The 18,950-nt window shown below is 41.7% G+C and overlaps 2 protein-coding genes across 2 annotated transcripts in view; one reads left to right on the plus strand and one right to left on the minus strand.

Annotated features, from left to right (window-relative positions):
• Positions 1-100: 100 nt before the first annotated feature.
• On the minus strand, positions 101-4,001 carry ucmab (upper zone of growth plate and cartilage matrix associated b). Its single transcript, XM_034535372.1, has 5 exons — positions 3,934-4,001; positions 3,767-3,829; positions 3,579-3,674; positions 1,111-1,209; positions 101-1,027 (listed from the first exon to the last, which is right to left on the minus strand). The coding sequence occupies exons 1-5, from the start codon at positions 3,989-3,991 to the stop codon at positions 948-950; spliced, it is 396 nt and encodes a 131-aa protein (XP_034391263.1). The 5' UTR covers positions 3,992-4,001; the 3' UTR covers positions 101-947.
• Positions 4,002-5,375: 1,374 nt separating this feature from the next.
• Positions 5,376-18,950, plus strand: part of LOC117732812 (cyclin-dependent kinase 17-like) — a 29,127-nt gene continuing 15,552 nt past the window's right edge. The window contains exons 1-2 of the mRNA XM_034535998.1: positions 5,376-5,750; positions 16,896-17,044. Of these exons, the coding sequence (XP_034391889.1) occupies positions 16,918-17,044 (127 nt within the window). The 5' untranslated portion in view covers positions 5,376-5,750; positions 16,896-16,917. The remainder of the gene's footprint in view (positions 5,751-16,895; positions 17,045-18,950) is intronic.

Below are 18,950 nucleotides of genomic sequence, written 5' to 3' on the forward strand. Positions count from 1 at the left end.
TAAATATATATATATATATATATATATATATATATATATATATCAGTAACAACTGTATATATGGTCAAAACTGTATATTCACACTTCTGGTAGCATAAAATCATTGCACATCTATTTTACCCAGGCCTACTTAATATTGTTTTACTATCTCGATACTTAATGACTTTTATTAGAATTGCTTATAAACATGATTTTGAACGTGTCTGCTACAGAAAATGATGCATTAGTGTGGTCAGGATTTAGAGACCACAGCTGTTAAACACAACGGATTTCCATCTGCTCTATAATTATGATTGGTGTTGACAGAACTCTTTATGCAGCACTATCCCTCCATAATCCTGAACAAGTCTGTTTGGATTTCTGTAATTGGACTTATATAACAGTTTGCTCCAACAGATATCTTTATGGGCTCTAAATAATCCTAAACACGAATAACTTCACTATTCAGGGCAACATGCTGTGAATTACTTTATTTATTTTTTAGCAAATCCTGCAGTTTACATTTGTCTCAGTCCACTATAATATTAAATTGACTTAATTTTTTTGTTTTTTTTCCCCTAACCCATTACATATAAGACATCCCTTATGAGTAATGACAACGGTTCATGGCCATTTCTGAACTGTGTCAAAATGTGCAAGCCCAGTTTGTTGCAAAGATAAAGGCACTTCAACTATATCTACATATTGTGTTTTAATTCAATAGGTCAAAAGAAAAGGAAAAAAAGGTGTTTGCAATTATTACTATTACTGTTACTTACACATACATCAGTGAGGTACAAGTCAATGTGAACAACTCAAGGGTGAAAAACAAGCTGAAAGTCTCACAGCTGATATCTCTACTATATAAATGTCACGACTCAGTGGAGAGTGGCCTCGTTGTGTAGTTCAAGATGTTTCTTTAAGCACTCACAGCATCACCTCTCTCCTCTCTCACGGGACTGACGGTTTTACTCCTGAGGAGGATGCATCCCGTCGTAGCGAAACTCCCTCCACTGCTCGGTGCTCTCTCTGCTCCTCTCGTCTTGTTCTGGGAAGATTATGAGAAATTTTTGTGGATGAATGAGCTAGCGGATTGAATTAAATCCTCCCTCTCAGCTACATCGGGTATACCATCATGCTCCTCTTCAGCGAAGCTCTCAAATTCGTTCCTCTTCTCCTCGTGAAACTCTCTCTTCCGCTCATCTGCAGCCAGAATTTGCCTCTGCTCAGCTGCAGGCACAGAGGAGAAGCATGATGATGCTTTAACTGAGTGTGAGAAGGATAAACATCTTCGACTAAGTATTTTTTTTATTTGTTTTTGTTTTGTTGTCATCGTAATCCATGAAGACGATCTGATGATTTGAAATTACTAAATACATTTTCTATGAAAGCAGCTAACTTCCTGAATGGAAAGCTCATCTACAAGTACAAACACACACACACTCTCAACACAGTGACGGTTTGATATCTGAAAACTACAACCTACCACAGAAATGAATCACTGTAGCTGAACAAATGCTACTTTTTGCTTGTAAAGCTGGTCTTTGTGGTGAAGCTGTGACTCACAGTAGCTCAAGAACACAACAACCTGGACCCAAAGGGGCCAAAGAAGTCTAACAAGTCTTTTTTTCAGATCCAAAAATAACCATAAAGATCCATTTTTATACAAAACTCACAAACATTGTGACAATTGAAAAATCCACTGAGTATTTTGCAACATTTCAGTCTCTTAAATTAGGACGGGTTCCACTTTGGATCTGCTTCCACGTTGGTACTAATATAGACTCACAGAAGTGAGCACATTATAATACTCATCTGTCATGTTGTTGCCAGTGAAACTCACACACTGACTGCTGCAACATTAGAAGAGCCATTAGCTGAGATAAGAGGTTTGGGATAGCCATGCTAACCTTTCCAAAGCAAGGTCACAACCTTTGACCTTTTAACTGGATTCCCAGCACAAGTCAGTGCCTGCATTCGGAGCTGTCACTTCGTTTTGTGTTACAGAGTTTATTATTTTAAACCGGAGTTTTGATGTTTTAATGATTTACCGATGACCTTCGGATGAGGGCAACAACATATTATTTTACTTTTGCACAGCAGCGTAAATCCTCCATCATTCTCTTCACCTGACACACCACAGCAGACCTGCTTCTTATGGCTCACCAACTCTCACAAAAGGTCAAACAGCAGCATTTAGAGTCCGGCATCGACGTTGTCAGGTCAATACTTTGCTTACAAATGCAATACATTCATCAAATATTCTCCTTCGCAAATTTCATCCGCCTGCCAGCGAATTGTTCTTCTTTTATGTCATTATGGCTCTTCAAAGGGAGCACTACTCACTTTTTTAACTGGTTATTTTCTCTGACCCCTTTCTGCCCGTGTGTCGGCACATTCCACATTGAGCAGTGAGCCAACTGCTCACCCACTCACTCTCAGTCCATCTCAGTCTTTTCACTGTGTTTACCGCTTTGTGTTCACTTTACCCCAGCTTTTAACTGCACAAAGTGTCTTGTTGTTACACACACACACAGACCTCACGGCGTGTTACACAACTCTAGTTCAGAGCATCGGTCTCGGTGTGTGCTCTCACCTTCCTGTTGGCAGAACTGCACATAACAGTGCCGTTAAATCACTCGAGAATGTCAAACATTGTACAGTATGTGAATTTTCACAACACTTGTAAGGAGAATATTCACTGATTTACTTGTGCGATGTGTGTGTGTGTGTGTGTGTGTGTGTGTGTGTGTGTGTGTGTGTGTGAGCTCCATGCTGCCCTGTGGCTCCTTCTGGAGCATCCAGCAGAGGAGGCAGAGCTGATGTGGGCCTGAGGTTGTCTCTGGTCAGGTTCACAAAAGGGTTCACAGCTGCTGGCTGCCATAAAAACATTCAGATTGTTGTTAACATGTCCGCTCACTGTTCATTCAAATTAAATATATATCTTTCATCCATCTCAGTAGCAAAAGGAGAAAATAGATGTCTCATTTACATTAGTTCAACATTCAGATAAAATAACCTTTTCTAGAATCAAATATTGTTAATGCTAGTGCAGCAGTTTGCCCTCTCCTATCTTGTTTTAAGAAAATTGCACTAATTTCTATGACATTTCTCAAGTATGTAAACCTTTGCTGGGTTTATCGGAGGTCATTAGCAGCATTTATTTCATTTTTTAACGGGTTACAATTGCAATGTTTTGCCACATTGTACAGTTTTAAAGACAGGTATGAAGGAAACACTCTTGACTGTGCAAACCAAAGAATCCCATGCACACAGTGTTGATCACTTTTTAAATAATAATATTCACTTATAATAAAGTGATTACAGTGAGTAAAGTTTATATTTCAAATATTAAATGCTGACAATTAAAAGGAATTATTTCGAAGGACAGATGGTTTTATAATGAATTGTTATTAATATTATCACCTATTCGGTTGCAACGTAATGACTTCCATCGTGTCACTACACTGGAGAAATTAGTATGAGTAAACCTGTGCTGCCAACCTGGGTAATAAGACACAGTTGCCAACAACTACCACAAACACACAACCACACACAGCACCTCAGTTCAAACAAACAAACCCAGTGAGTGAACTCACCGTTAATCTCATCCTGAGACTTTGCACCCCGTCTGCTGCGCCTTCTGAAGAAGTTTGAGGCGTCTGCCTCCTTCATGAAGATCTTTTTCAGCGGACCTGCAGTGGGGAGCAGGTGGAGGGTCAGCTCACAACATAAAGGGATGAAGAGAGGGGGATGAAGAAGAGAAGCAGCTGATGCAGCTCCTCACCTTGTGGATCTTTAGCGCTGCCTGTGCTGCCGGGCACAGCTGCAAACCCGGCCTCTGGAGACCCTAGGACAAAACGTGAAGGCTCTAGATCAAAACACGTGTATTATAAGCTCTATGCACACAAAGAAAGCAAAAACATCACACCCATTATTCTGCATCGAACTCACAGGAAAGTGCCAGAAGCACAGTGAGGAGAGCCAGCAGGGTCGCATATGTCCAGGACATCTTCAGCTCGGTGTCTGAATTTGTTGAGAGATATGGGTAACGTGGAAGACCAGGAGGGAGAAGTGAGTATGTGAGAGGTTGGGTGGGAGCCTGCAGGAATATTGACAGCTTGTCAGAGGAGAGGGAGGGAGAGTCGGTGGAGATCTAATAAGAGGCTGAATCCAGAAAACAGCAAGGAGGGTTTCCAAGTGACAGGACGCTGCTGATGATTTCATTAACCTGTGAGGGCTTGTTTCTTTAGTCATAGAGGGGGAAACGTATTGGCCTCACTGTATAAATTACACTACAGGCTGAATATGCCCCACTTGCAGTTAATACCCACATTTACTAGAGAAATGAGAAATAGATGAGAGGCCAAAAAAAACACTTCTGGGGGAAGAAAATGACCTGGAGCTGGGTTTTTCTTGCCAAATGTCTCCTTTGCAGATGCAGCTTAAAGAGGCCCCTAAATAAGGCTGCTCCCTCTGCTTCTTGCAGAAAGTCCTGCCAGAAAGTATTCGACTTTCTGTATGCTTGAGTTTTTTTTCTTCTCCCATCTGAATTCTGTCCGTGCCCCAGAAAAAACGGAATGTTTATATTGTTTTTTTGGAGCAATCCGAGGTAGAGGGATTGTTGCTCAGGGAAGTGAGAAGAAACTGGAGGGAAGGTTTCAGAATATGAGTTTTATGTTTGTTCCGGTAAGCAAGGAAAATATGTAGGAGGGAAAATCATACTTATAGTGAAATAGGACATTTAATTCAACAGCATGTGAGTCACATTGTGTTTTTGGGGTTTGTTAGTTAACAGGTTAAATACAATTTGGTGGGATGTAAAAGTACGAAGTGAACTGTCTTTGAGAACCGTTTAGCAAATATTATGCAAAATGATCCATTTCAGAATAACATATATTAGAATCAGAATCAGAATCAAAATTAGAATCAGAATTAGAATTAGAATCAGAATCATTTATTGGCCAAGTACGTTGCACATACAAGGAATTTGACTCAGTGAAAGGTGCATAACAATAAACATAGACATATAAAAATACAAATACAAATAAAAGTACAAAAATTACAATTAAAAAGCTACAAATTAAAATCAATAAACAGAGTGCATTAAGGGGTAATTTATCCCGATCTGAAACCTGGACATAATACATTGTATTTGTTGGTTTATATTTCTTACTATTAATCTAAAGTAACAGTACGTTTAAAGTATCAACAATTTAATGAATGTAGCATACAAGTACCACAAAATTGTACATTGATACTGTGACTTTAATTAAGATTTGAACGCTGTTTTTTGTGCAGCATTTCCTCCACTAGGGGCCACTGTGGGGCCACTCTGACAGTCTCGCTGCAGTTTCCAGCCTCGACAGTTAGGGGGCGCTGTTTCCCCGCTGACATTTTGATGACACGGCTGTGTGGCGGCAGGCGGCGTCAGCAGGCAGAGAAGGACACACTCAGATCAACCAGTAATCACCATCGTCTCGCACACTGCCATGGTCGAAAAAGAGGACAACAGCGCTTCCTATTTTCTACCGGGAGTGAAACTTTAAAGCCTTAACAAAACTAGCCATGCTGCTGAACGTAACAACACCGCGGATATAAGCGACATTGAAGAGCAGAAAGTACTACCGCCACACGGAAACCACAAAGAAGAAGAACCAGCAGTCTTTTCTTTTTCTTTTTTTTTCACGCTCGGAGGGAAAGACGGCATCCGGCCTGAGAAGAAGCTCCGAGGTCGGGGACTCCGGTCGGAGCAACGTTCATCGTTTCTGGTGAGAGTCAATCACATTTTCGGGGTAGTTTCTGTGAATTTACCGACGGTTGGACCGTCCCGGTGGCACGAGACACATTCACACCGCACTGCGTTGACATACGTCGGGCTTAACAATGTTTACTTCACTGCCCCTTTCGGCGTGAACGCGGCCGGTTGTTGTGCGAGCGACTCTGTTTGTCCCATTCGCAGGTGAATGGCCGCGTTTAACGAAAAAAAAAAAAAAACTAACTGCGAGGTGAGCTGCACGCAGCATAAATGAATGGCGAAGTAAGTTCAGACTGGTTAACGCTTCATCGTGTCTGCCCTCGCTGGGAAACATTTTGTTGTTGCATACAGAGCTCGGCTGTTTAGTTGTCACTAAATTGTGTCACGGTTTAGTTGTAAAAAAAAAAAAGGGAGGTCTGCATGTATCGTCTTGCTTTGTTGCCACCTAAACATCCACTGACCCACATTTCAGAGGTGGACTGTCTTTATGGTCACATTTTTTTCTTCTTCTTCCCTCAAACTATTTGGAAGCATCGTGCAGACTATACTCTGATCTCGCACACACAGTCAGTATTAACTGCTTTAAGCCGTCTCAGCTGTTTGTGGGAAGGCAAGGATCAGCAGACGGGAGCCTGCAGGGGAAACAGTTTGAGAGAGATTCCAAGAATCTCACCCCCGAGAGGCAGCTTTCAGTGAAAGCCTGTTCGTATGTCTTCTTCCTGACCTGGCTGGTGGTGAGCTGCATGTGTGTGTGGGTGAGAGATGGACGCGAAGTTAGCAGGATGTCGAAAAGGAAGACATCATTGTTGTGGCTGAGGGGGTTGGGGTGAGGGAGGGATGGAAACACTCATGAGGAAGTTCATTTGGTGTGAATACACCCAGGAGCCTATGTGGTTACATATTTATTGCCACATTTATTGTTCTTTGGTTGTCGACTAACTCGGTAAATGTTACACTATTCTCATGTGTAAAACATGAATTTTTAAATACTTTTTGTTTTAGCTTTTAATTATAGCATGCTCAGAAGAGAACATAATGATTAGCTAATAATAATGATGATTATTATTAATATAGATTGTTTTGCTTATTGATTCATTGTTATAATAATACTGGGAAATGGCCATCAGAATTCCCCTAAGCCAGTTTTTTTCTGATCAATAATCCGAAATGCCAAATATTCCGTTTACAATTACAGAGGACCAAGAAAACTATAAAAAGTTAACATTTGAGAAGTTAGGACCAGTGCATTTTTGCTCAGTCAGTAATTGGTGATGTAGAATTATCTCCCTGTATAACAAGTTTTAGTACAGATACCCCAAACATATTTTAAAGAAGATCAGTGTTTTTCTAAAGAGCCAGACAAATAACATTTAATAGTAGTGTACCGAGTTTCAAATCAGGCTTTAAGTAAGAAACAGAAGATCAAGAAAGAAAACAAGATATATAGACAGATAGGCATATACTTTATTCATCCCTAGGAGGAAATTTGTTTGTAGCAGCAGCAAGGTTACAATATTTACAATACAATACAATAAAATAGCAGAGCAGGACATATTCAATTTAAGAAAATTAAATAACAAAGAAAATGAAAAGAAAAGAGTATATACAACGTATATAAGTGTGTATAAAGTATACAAAGTGAAAGTGGTGCAAGGTTTATTGATGTTGATTCAGTCTGAGGCGGATCTGGCCAGAGGTGATTTATTATAAAGTCTAATAGCAGTTGGCAAGAATGTTCTCCTGTATCTGTTCTTGTGACAGCGGAGCTGAAGCAGTCTGTTGGAGAAAGTGCTCCGCTGACCTCCGCTGTCCCTGCAGTAGGTGGTGGAGAGGGTGGTCCGGCTTATCCAATATGGACAATTTCTTCCGTGTCCTCCTCTCCACCACCTGTTCCGGATAGTCCAGTAAAATGGGTGCAAAACCCATGTATAATAAAGTAAACAAACAAAACATGACATCAAATATAGCCTTTAATGCTTTTGATACTGTTCTATGGAAACATTGTGGTAAGTACCCCAGAAAAGCGCTGTGGTTCAATACCCACCAGTCCTACCTGTCACTTTCTCCAATTTATATTGTTTTGCTGAATGAAAGAGTTGCCGAAGCACTTTCTCGCATTTCCTGTGAGCAGCTTTCGTTTTGACTGCTGAGCTTCCTTGAAAGATGTGCATCATTCAGAAGCTTCAGGAGGCGTGTAGATTTTTGTTTATGTGGCCGAAAATACCTCGTGTTGAGCCTGTTACCTGCAGGAGGGCAGGGAGCTGTTGGGGTATGCTGTCCCTGTGTGTGTTGGTTTGACTGGGGTCGTTCCCTTGGTGAGGGCTTTGGGGGCGGTGGTGTCGGTGTAACCCGACCCGCTGTGAAACAGCTGTAGCCATGCGGTGCTGATCCCTGGAGTTCCAGTGCAGATCAGATGATGGTCCAGTATGTGGGTGTGTGTGTGTGTGTGTCTGAGAGCATACACAATAATAGATGTGTTTTTGCAAGAGATTCGTTCGCTACTTTTGGACATCTAATTATACACAGAAGGCTTTCAAACAAAACTTCATATACTTTTTGATTTTTAATTAATTTTACAATGTTTTTCTTATTCAAATGTGAGATCTGAGTGTGTTTGTGTGCACATGTTTAAGCGGCAGTCCAAGACAGCTGGCTGAAGGTTAATGTGTCACCGCTCACTGGGGAGCAGCTGCTATGTCACAGGCACCGCTCCTGTCTATAGATAGCCATGAACACAAACTCTTCCTCTTTTCTTTGCTGCATTAAAACAAGAACTCTGGCACCGGCATGCAGCTCCGGCCCCTCGCATGCAGTCGCACCTCAAGACAAATGCTGCGGCGTGCAAGTTTGGCCGCCATCCACCAATTCTCTATCTCAGTCTGAATCTTGGAGTGTCTGGACCCCACTGCAGCCAATGAGCCAGCTGGCTTAGAACCTGTTTGATCGAGTTATCGTGTAATACTTCACATCACATATCTGGGTGGTGATCTGAAGTATTAATGTCTGAAACAGGTGAGGGACAAATATTGCCTTTTTCCCGTCCCTCTTGGCAGGATTTGCAGGAGCTATCTGAACACTTGTCTGGTCTTTAGTTGGACGCACACGCACGCACGCACACACACACACACACACCATCCAAACCAACATAATTACAGCCAGCATAGCTTCACATATTTGAGATGTGCTGAGTTGTTCATAATTAAGTTCTCACTGGTTTAATAAAAGACCACGTTAAATCCATGTGTTTGTTCTTTTAATTAGCTGGTTTAAAATTAAAAAAACAGGCTCAGTGGTCTAATCAGGGATTGAGAAAGTAGAACAATGTTTGGCTAAAAACAAGTTGCTTATTAAGGACATTATGCATTTTCTATTTAATTCAAAGCTTAGTGAGTTTCTCACCACTCACAAGCGGGGAAAGAAGGAGCACGATAACACAATAATTTATTCTTTATTCAAAAGTGGACAATCCATGAAAGCTAAAATCCCAAACGTTTGCTGGTTTAAAGCACTAAAAGGTGACCATTTGCTCTATTTTATAAGTTAAAGTAATTTAGAGCTCAATTAATCAATAAGTTGATAGATTTATCACCAAATTTATAAAATAATGAAGACACACAGACAAATAAAAAAGTCAGTTACAGTGAATTTCTCCGGCACATACCTGTTCTTGGCATGCAGGCTGTCTGAAAGGACTACAAAGGCTACTGGGAGCATTTTGTGTTTGCAGTTTGATAGTGAAACTGATATTCTGATAACCTCGTACTGCCGTCTGCCCTTAGTTAGATAGCAGCTTGGCCTGTTGCCTTTTAACAGCCATCAAAGGCTATCCGGACCTGCTGTGGCATCGATGAGTGCAGACGAGCGGGGAGGGGAGGCTAATTGTCGCTCTCTCTGATGCTAATGCTCTGCTTACAAACGGACGCCAGGTGACTTAACTTGAGCTCAGATGAGTCCACGCCTGGGCTATTATCTCCGTAATGAGTCAGACAGGAGTCAGCGATAATCATGCTGCCTTTTTTTATCTTGAATGAAGGCTATCAACATATTTAAATGCATATTAATGGTGAGACATAAACATCTAAAATCCTTTCAGCCAAAACACTTTCAGGGTTGTTTTATTTGACCTCCACAAAGGATTCTAACCACAAACCTTGTGATGGAGTTTTTTTTGAAGAATTAGAGTGGACAGAAAAGGGGAGACATGTTTTACGTTGGAGTGACACACGTCTGCCGCCAACCAGATGCTATCAGGCCCTATCTGTTGATCTCAGCTGGGTCCACAAGGCTTATCTGTCACGATTCATGCAGTCCTTTCATCCCATTCATAAACTGTGTTATCAGTTGAAGTGTGAGTGGCGCTTTAGATGTATCATTTACATATGAATGATGTGTTTCATTTTAAAGTCGTAGTTATTCATGCCACATTTATGAAGAGCAATTAATCACATTTTTGTAAAGATAATTCTCTGTATAATTATATTGTGTGAATATCTGAGCCTATATATATTAATCAAGAACATTTCAAAGCAATTGCTGACATGATTGAGTCTACAAATTGTCTTTATGTTTCAGAAAACTATTTAACTGCAGCTACAAGCAGCAATATTGAACTTGGTCATCGGCTGCTTGACTGCTGGCGGCATTGGGCCACAGAAAAGGCTTAGAGAGGAGCAGACCTGTCACTCAAGCAGCCGTAACCATGGCAGCAGTGTTAATCAGCTAGTGTTGAATCTTGTCTGAGATCTGTGCCTGTGTGCGTCACTGGTTTGGCCTGGTCTCCTCCTTCGGCCACTAACTCTGGCTTCTGTTGTATTTCCCATGCGCACACACGCACACACACACACACACACACACACACGCACAAGCACAGACCTGTCTATCAGCACCAACCAGCCCTGCGAACACAGGTGAGTGTGAAGGCAGTGTGGGGAAAGCGTTTGCATGTAATTGAGGACGGAAAAGAGCAAAGAAAAGACAACAACTTGATGCAACTTTTTTTTTCATGAACCTGCGTTTGGTTAAGTCAAACACATCTTACTGATAAATTAAATCCTCACCTGCTACAGTGCGTGGGGGAAGCATGAGCATGACAAACCGGCAGGCCTGGTTGTCATGCTCAGCTCAGCACCACGTAGCACACAAACTACCTCCCGCGTCCCCTGAAAAAAAGCCTACTTTGTTTTTACTGTGCACAATGCAGCCTTTATGTTAGGCCTCCATAATGGAGCCAGCTCCTTCACTCATGTCCTCATTGTCTTGGCCAGGATGAGAAAAGGCTGCTCTTTAGAAAAGCAAAGGCTGAGCTCACCCCGTGAATCATGCCAACAGTCACACTTGTTCTTTGTCGTCTTCAGTGTGCGAAAGCAGTCAGGGGAGGAGAGGCAGACATTTTCTAGGATCCCCGTTCTCCTGAAGGCAGTGACGTTAGGCGGTTTACTGAACCCTGTGGGGGGGGTCACGGAGAGGTTGCGACCTTTCTTTTCCTGTTCCTATGGCTGGCCCAGTACAGCAGGCACCCTGTGGCAATGATAGTGGCTGTGAATGCGATTGGTTCATCTGGCACAGACTTCTGTGGTGATTGTGGCTTGTTGAGCATTAGTCTGGTATTACAGGGCTGCCGTGGGGGTTGGGGGTTCCTCACAGCAGGAACTCTTACACTTTTAGTGGCCCTCTGTTTATCACCAGCACAGTCGCTGTCTGCTCGCGGTTGCAGTGGGGAAAAGGAAAGAATCCATACGAAGTATATGTGTATTGTCACCACTGCAGCATCCAGAATGCTCCTCCTCTCTCTCGTTTCCCTGCATCCCCCCCCCCTCCCCCCGCTGCCTCCTGCGGACTGAACTGCCAGGAAACCAGAGGTGGTAAATGCAATTTAATATATAGCAGGAGATGTCAGTTTGCCAGTGAGGCGAGTTTTGTTTAATGTTGGGTTTTGATGGCTGGTTTAGGGGATACAAATGCAGAAGTGGTCACCAGGGTCGAGGGTGGGGGGAGCTTCAGTAGAAGAGGGGGTGTTGGGGTTGCTATAGGTTGTGAGATGAGGGAGACGGAAAATCAGCATGCATGCAGTCTCCTGTCGTGCTCTGCATTTTCAACATGGAAAAAGCAGTAGGGTTGCTGTGGAAACAAATCTAGAATCACGGACCTTGGACGACCCCCCCCCACCCCCCCCCCCACCCCCCTCCTGCTCCATGGCCACTTCCCCAGCAGATCTGGAGCTCAGACCTCAGACCGGCCTACTTAGGGGAGCAGGGATAAGGCTCGGAACAGGGATCATGTCCAAAGCTCCACACTCGATCCCATAGCAGGAAGGTGGGCCAGCGGATACGGGTGTACAGTAGACGGTTCCCCCTTCTCTTTACCTCCTCTCTACTGCTCTATTAACTTTCCGTTGAACACTCAAAGTGATTTGTAACCACAAAGTATGCAGGATAGTAGGTCAAATCCTGTTTATTTCTGAGATGTTAATGTGCTCCCTCTTACACATTCATAAATTCACAGGGGATTCTGCATATCACCATGGAAACTTGAGACAGATTTACTGCAAATAAAACAGGGAATGGCCTCTCCATTTATCCCAATTTTGGTGCCAGATAATCCTTGAGTTTAACATAACATACTTTTTTTTCTTTGCCTAGAATAATATCAGGGCTACAACTAATGATTGTGTTTTTTATTAAAGATCCACAAAATAGCGTGAAATATCTATTTCAAGTTCCTAGATCCTGAGGTGACTTCGAATGACTAATTGGTCAAACAAAAAGTCCAAAACCAAAGTATGATGCTATTTACAATGATAAAAAAACAGAGAAAAGCAACACATCATGTTTTATTAAGCTGAAACAAGCCCATATTTGCCATTTTTTATTTATTTTAATGACTGAAGCCATTTATAATATTTACAAAAGTGTTTCCATTCACATAAATGCACATTTTGAAGTATCACAACGCTGTTCGTAAATGGCCAAATTCGATGAAACCGCCTCAATTGGGTAAAAAACACTTTAAAACTTGCTTGCCTTTGTCGTAAAAAATGTTAAGGTTCTAAATGAGGTATAGAAACTTCTTTGATGAATTAGTTGTGACGTAGCAAACATTTAACTCAATTGACTGATCTGCTGTTTCTACGTCGTCGCCTTACTGGATATTCCCATAACGTGAGGATCCTTGTCTTCGTCTCCAGACAGCATGACACATGGCCAATGATAGTTGACACGAAAGATCAATCATAACTTGCCCAATTGAAACACATTCAGACCTCTCACCACTTTCCATCACGGGTTCGATGCCCAGGGCGACTTAGTTAGTTTTTCGGTTTGTAACCTCCTTATTCTTCTACTCTGTTTACTGGCAGATTACAGCCAGTTCTAAAACATAGCTTATGGCTCCAACTCCTGACGAAGCTGCGCTGTAGCCTAGTTTATTTGCTCAAAACCAGCTGAATGAAATGTGCCTGTCTTCCATTTAAAAAAAGTTTGCTAAAAGTTTGCTTGACAATTGAGTGGAACCACGGCTATCGACTAATTGTGTCGCTGTGGGAAGAAGGACAGGAACCGGTCACTGTGATCTCTGATGAAGTTGTCTCTTTCAGGGCACCCTTCAATAGTGGTAAAAAAATAAATAAAATCCATCGGCATAATGAGTGTACTCTCTGTATTCTATGTAGCGCATGTTGCAGCAGGAGAGTGGGTAACGCAGTGAGTTGTCAGGGAGACGACAGACTGCTTACCCATGCTGGAGCTGATGTGTCATGAAGCAGACCGATGTGAAGCTGTTATGACAGTCGAGTTGACATTCTGCCTCATCTCGGATCCTGGAATAATTAGATAGATTGTTGCTTAGCTGAGAGCGCTGTAGGGCAGCGTGTATGAACGTAGGCAAGACAAGATGATTGTGTAAAATAAATATTCTTACCGGTCTGAATTGGAGAAGAGCGCTCCATCCATTGTACGTACAACTCGGTAGATTTGCTCTATATGATGTTGTGACAAAGATCACCGGACAGAATTGAACCAGGAAGCAATTACTTATCCGAAACCACTGAACAACTGGACCCCGCCCCTGGATCATTTTAGTGTCACCGGAAAGTTTCTCGAAAATTTCCACGGGAATTTTGTCTCGGGTTTATTTGCAAAAGCATATAACAGGGAACTTAAATGTAGTTGAGAACAAGACTATGCACGCCTAGCTCAGCTGGACCCTGAATGCAGCTGGTTGGGAACAATGTCTGCCAGAAACATAAACGTTTTTGAACGTCTTTGTGTCATCAGTGTTGCGTCTGAATGTTTCAGCCCTATGCCTGCCAAGTGTGAGAGCGCCGAGTTGCGTAGAGGCCAAGAGCGGTATTGCAGACAGATAGAGATTTCAATTATAGCTCCCAACATATTGAAAAAAATAACTGAACAAGTTCATTTTTTGGAGCTGTGAACTTAGTTCAACATTTTGAATGATGAACTATGAACTGAACTAGTTCATTTTAAAATATGTGAACTATGAACTGAACTAGTTCATGTAGAAAGTGAACGTTCCCAACACTGTTTGTCATTACCTAGCATATTGATTACTTGGTAAACTGAAGCCATGTTCATTTTAAGTTTATTTGTATACAGTAGACTAACTTTTTACAGCAGTGAGGAGGACGTTGATGAGGTCCAGGAAGAAAGCATTTAGACCTGAAAGGATTAAGGGAAAAACACAAAAATAAAAAATTGGGTTGGGAGGTGGTGATCATAGGGAATACACCTTTTGTATTCAACGTTCATGTTTCTGTTGTTCGATGAAGGAATAAAGTTCTACTCACAAAATGTCAAAAATGTCATTTTTAAAAGTTTTATTATAAATGTTTGCATGCATGTCTGCTTATGACAAGGTAAATACAGTTAAATTACCCCAACATTTCCAGTTTATTCCCGTTAATTCCCGTATATTCCCGTTAATTCCCGTGGAAAGTTTCCAACTTTGAATATTCCCGGAATTTGGTTTTTAGGTATTCAAGTTTCCCCACTGCTATCAGAAGCTGTGAAAATATAACGTTTCCTTGTGTAGTTTAGGTGCTCACGATATACCGTTTAATATTTCGTCTTTGCACTGTCCCAGTTTGCTTCGGCCTGAAGCCCACTTGAGATCTTGAAACTCTACGTCCAAACTTTTTAAACCGGCCTCTAACTTCCAGTTTGTCGGCCGAAAAATAGGCTATGTAGCTTCTGAATCGTCTATCTCTTCTCAAAGTTTTAAAATCGAGGCGCCGTGTTTCCTTCACTGCTTTGCTGCCACTGTTGCCGTGATTTTGGACTTGTTCCCCACTCGTGATTTTGGACTTGTTTGGTCTGATGCTTCTCTCAATCTCCACTGCAATAATCGACAACAATATGTTACTCATTCAATTCAGTTATCAAGCACAAATGCCAGACATTCTTTGTTATTGTTGTAAATTGAATATTTTTGGATAAAACAAACAATTTGGAGACATGACCCTGGACTCATGGAACTTAAAAGGCCCTTTTTTTACTTGTTTTTTAAATTTTAGACTTAACTGCTAAAAGAAGAAATAACCAACAGATGAACTCATATTGATAAGAGTCGCCTTTGTTCATGTAATGTTGTCGTCTGTCCTGCTCTCGTCCTCAATGAAACTGACTAATTTCATTTAAAACCATGGCTTCTTAAATGATTGGTATGCAGTTTTTCAAGTCTGTCTTAAACAACATTATATATTCACATGCTGATATTTACTACGCAGCTGCTTTTGGTGACTTAGTTAGTTTTTTTTCTTTCCATACTAGTTAAGAAGAGATCCCACTGCTATTCCAATGAACGTGACGTGATGGCAAACAGCCCTCGTTCACTTGTTCTGTGAAGAATTACGTTCTAAAGCGTAGCCGTAGATAATAGTAATGAGATTACACAAATCAAATGGGTCAACGTTGTCAAAATATTTAGCTTTATAGTTTAAAAAAAAATTGCCACCGCAGTGACAAATCCCCTTTTGAATCACTTGAAATCCCCGCTAAAGCCTCATATTTCCTTTCACCGAACCTTTAATGTATTACTTTCCACATAATGAGGATTTTGGATTTCGTCCCCACGGCTTACATTGAAATTTCTTCGTCAGGGAAAAATTACAACTAGCAAAAACTGTACGTATAGCCGTGTTAGTATTGTTTCAAGACTGAGCCTAACATTTAACTGATGACTCATAGCATCAACACTTAAGACGGCAGCTTTAGTTTCAGCCGTTCCCTGATCCACTACCACGTTCTCATTATTTGTCTCTGGTCGTCTGAGTAAAATGTTCTCTGGACATGAATCCGGTTGTGAGTGATATTTGGGAGACACACGGCTGTCGGTAGGGAATAGCTGCCAGGCAGCGAGCCCTGAGGGGATCGACTACTATGTGTTCATGTCTGGATTTACTCATCACCGTCACAGACAGACAGACACTTGTTCGTATCTGCAGTCGGAGTGGAGTCATGATCTCTACAGTTAGGTCACAGGGAGAGGCTGCTTGTAATCTGCTCCTTCCAAACATTCCTAAATATCTTGATTTTGATCTCCTCACAGATTCTCTGGCTGATTCTCACACACACACACACACACTGTCTCTAGCTCTCACAATCGGTTGCTCTCATGTACACAGTAAATGCAGCTGGAATGTGTGATGTGGACTCGATGCGGCCCAGGCTAGTCCTGCTCCATTCAGGAGCAAATCCCCCTGGTTTAGGATTTGCTTTTACAGTCCGGTAAGCCGGGGACCGTACTCCAAACTCACCCGTAGGAATCTCTCACCAACTTGTCATGTTTTCCCAGGAGGAGGAATGTGAAGTAATGTGCCTCAATGAGCTGAGTCATAATTAACGTCTGAGTTGTCCTTGTCGTTGTTCGTCCAGTAAGATACCTGCATGGTGATTCAACAACGTCTTTAATTTCAGTTTGACTCTTGAATTGCGAAACATGGCTGCAGGCGGATGAGGTGTATTCTTTTCCAAAGGCAGTTTACAGTACAGTTTTGTCTATGAAATGCCAAGGCCTGCGACAACAATACAGCTCCCAGATAGTGGTGGTAGAGGAGTCTTTTGTTAAGAACAACATAACAAGCTGTATCTATTCATATCATTGTGTAACATGGGTCACAACCACTGCTCACATTTGTCATCCTCAGGCCTCCCCTTCCCGAGAGCTCCATGGAGAAGATGAAGCGGTTCAAGCGGCGTTTGTCTCAGACGTTACGAGGCAGCCACACCATCGACGAGTCGCTGTCTGAGCTGGCAGAGCAGATGACCATCGAGGAGAACGGCCTGAAGGACAGCGGTGAGTTTTAGGAGCAGTTTGTGAGAGTTTATGCGGTACTTTATATGGTATCGAGTGGCAGAACGGGAAGAGTCGCTGTATCCAGAAGTATTGTTCACCTCCCTGTTGAATGATTTGTAGATTTCTCAATGTTCTTCAACATAATAACGCAAGATAATGTTACAGGCGGTGTTATATATGTTATGAGCATTACTTTTATCTTTTCTTTCTATCAATTTGACAAATGGCTGCTCTGAATACTACAAGAGCCAATGCGTTGTCATTCCTCTGCACCATTAGCGCTTTTCAGCTGGCTTCATTTATCTGTTTAAGCATTTCTTTTGGCATTTGTTTAGGGTTTAATGGCGATATATAGTAGAGACGCACCGAATTTCTTGGCCGATTCAGATTTTTATTAAAGTGTGACCTGCTGATTCAGATTTTCTTTCTCTCACATTTTCTCCAAAACTGCACCAAGTTACAGGACCTTCCATCACTTAAACAAATCTCAAAATAAAAGTACTTCAAGTTAACGGACAAATAAAATCCAACTTGATATTTATTGCACTGTATATTATATCTTTTATGTCTTCTTCACTCTGAAGGCTGAAGAACTTCCACACCGACGACATGATTTGTGTGCGTGGCTGTACTGTGCACCGCAGCCGCCGTTGATTTGAAATGTATATACAGGAGGTATTGCAATACAAAATAAGACATTTAATGATGGAGGATTGTATACTTAACATCTACAACTTCAGTTTCTTATGTAAAGACGATTATTTTGGATTATCATGGCTCTTGGTTACATAAAGGGAGCGCGGGTGCTGCTGGAGAACAGAGGTGAGGTGGAAAATGATACGAAAAAAGGAAAGTGCTCAGACATGTTACATCAGTAAAGGATTTAAAAATGTTTACTCCAGTTGAATAACCTTTTTTGATTCAAACACCAGACTGAGTTGTTAAATTTCTACCACGTTTACTTAATGAAGTTGCATGTCTGCAATGGGATTTGACTGCTCTATTTAAATGGACTTCTTTTACATTTATCCAAAGCCAAATCCAATTATTATCCAACACTTATCATAATCTGAAAGCCGACTGAGTTAAACTACTGAATATGTTATCAGGTTTCTGCAAAGTCTAATCTACGCACCAGTTGCAGTTGGTGATAATCCGACAGAATTTTAAGCTCGATGAGTGGACGTTTCTTACTGAAATGCCACTTGGAAGTTGTGGTTTACTTTTTTCCTTAAAGGGATAGTTGGTTTCTTTGAAGACTGGTTGTATGAGGTACTTAACTGTATAACTTCCAGTAGATGAAGGTCTGCACGCCCCCAGTTTGGAGAAACAGAAGTGAAGCAATGTACCGTTGTGGACAGGGACAGCAGCAAAATGTATTTTAGCCACCTAAAAATAAACAAGGTTATGCTATATCTAGAATATATAACACACGCCTTGCTTTTTCTACCGCTGCCTCGATTGGTTTGGGTTGTTGTGGGAATCCGATCTCACCCCTTTAAAACACCACTATGGATAAGTACCCCACACAATCCAAACTGTCTTGAAGCTTTCATGTATGTTGAAGCCTTGAATAAGCTCTAACTGCCCCTCCCGCAACATTGATTATATACAGAAATAATGTGATATTTACATTACTCTTTATTTATGTTACTGCAGACTGCACAGTCGTAGATACTGTAGTTCGTCACCTCGTTCATCTGGATGCTACCGAAGGTTGTGGCCTCAAAGGCGTCATAATAAAAGCATAGTGGCACATCAGCTTATCTCTGCTGATATTCACAAAATCTGCAGGGAGCGAGGGAGGGAGCATGACTCGGTGTGCTACCGCATCGTTGCCATGGTGCTCAGGATCTGGAATCATTCTAGAGTTCCCATGACATTACCACGGCAACTTGGATGGCTT

This window comes from Cyclopterus lumpus, chromosome 6 (assembly GCF_009769545.1).
Source record: "Cyclopterus lumpus isolate fCycLum1 chromosome 6, fCycLum1.pri, whole genome shotgun sequence".
NCBI classification, from domain to species: domain Eukaryota; kingdom Metazoa; phylum Chordata; class Actinopteri; order Perciformes; family Cyclopteridae; genus Cyclopterus; species Cyclopterus lumpus.

Bases quoted from the DNA above. Each gene is read 5' to 3' on its own strand.
- ucmab (XM_034535372.1), bottom strand. From the start codon at position 3,991: ATGTCCTGGACATATGCGACCCTGCTGGCTCTCCTCACTGTGCTTCTG. The intron at 3,675-3,766 runs GTGAGGAGCTGC...TCCCCACTGCAG, and splicing joins CAGCGCTAAAGATCCACAAG to GTCCGCTGAAAAAGATCTTC. The intron at 1,210-3,578 runs GTGAGTTCACTC...CTGTGCCTGCAG, and splicing joins GTCTCAGGATGAGATTAACG to CTGAGCAGAGGCAAATTCTG.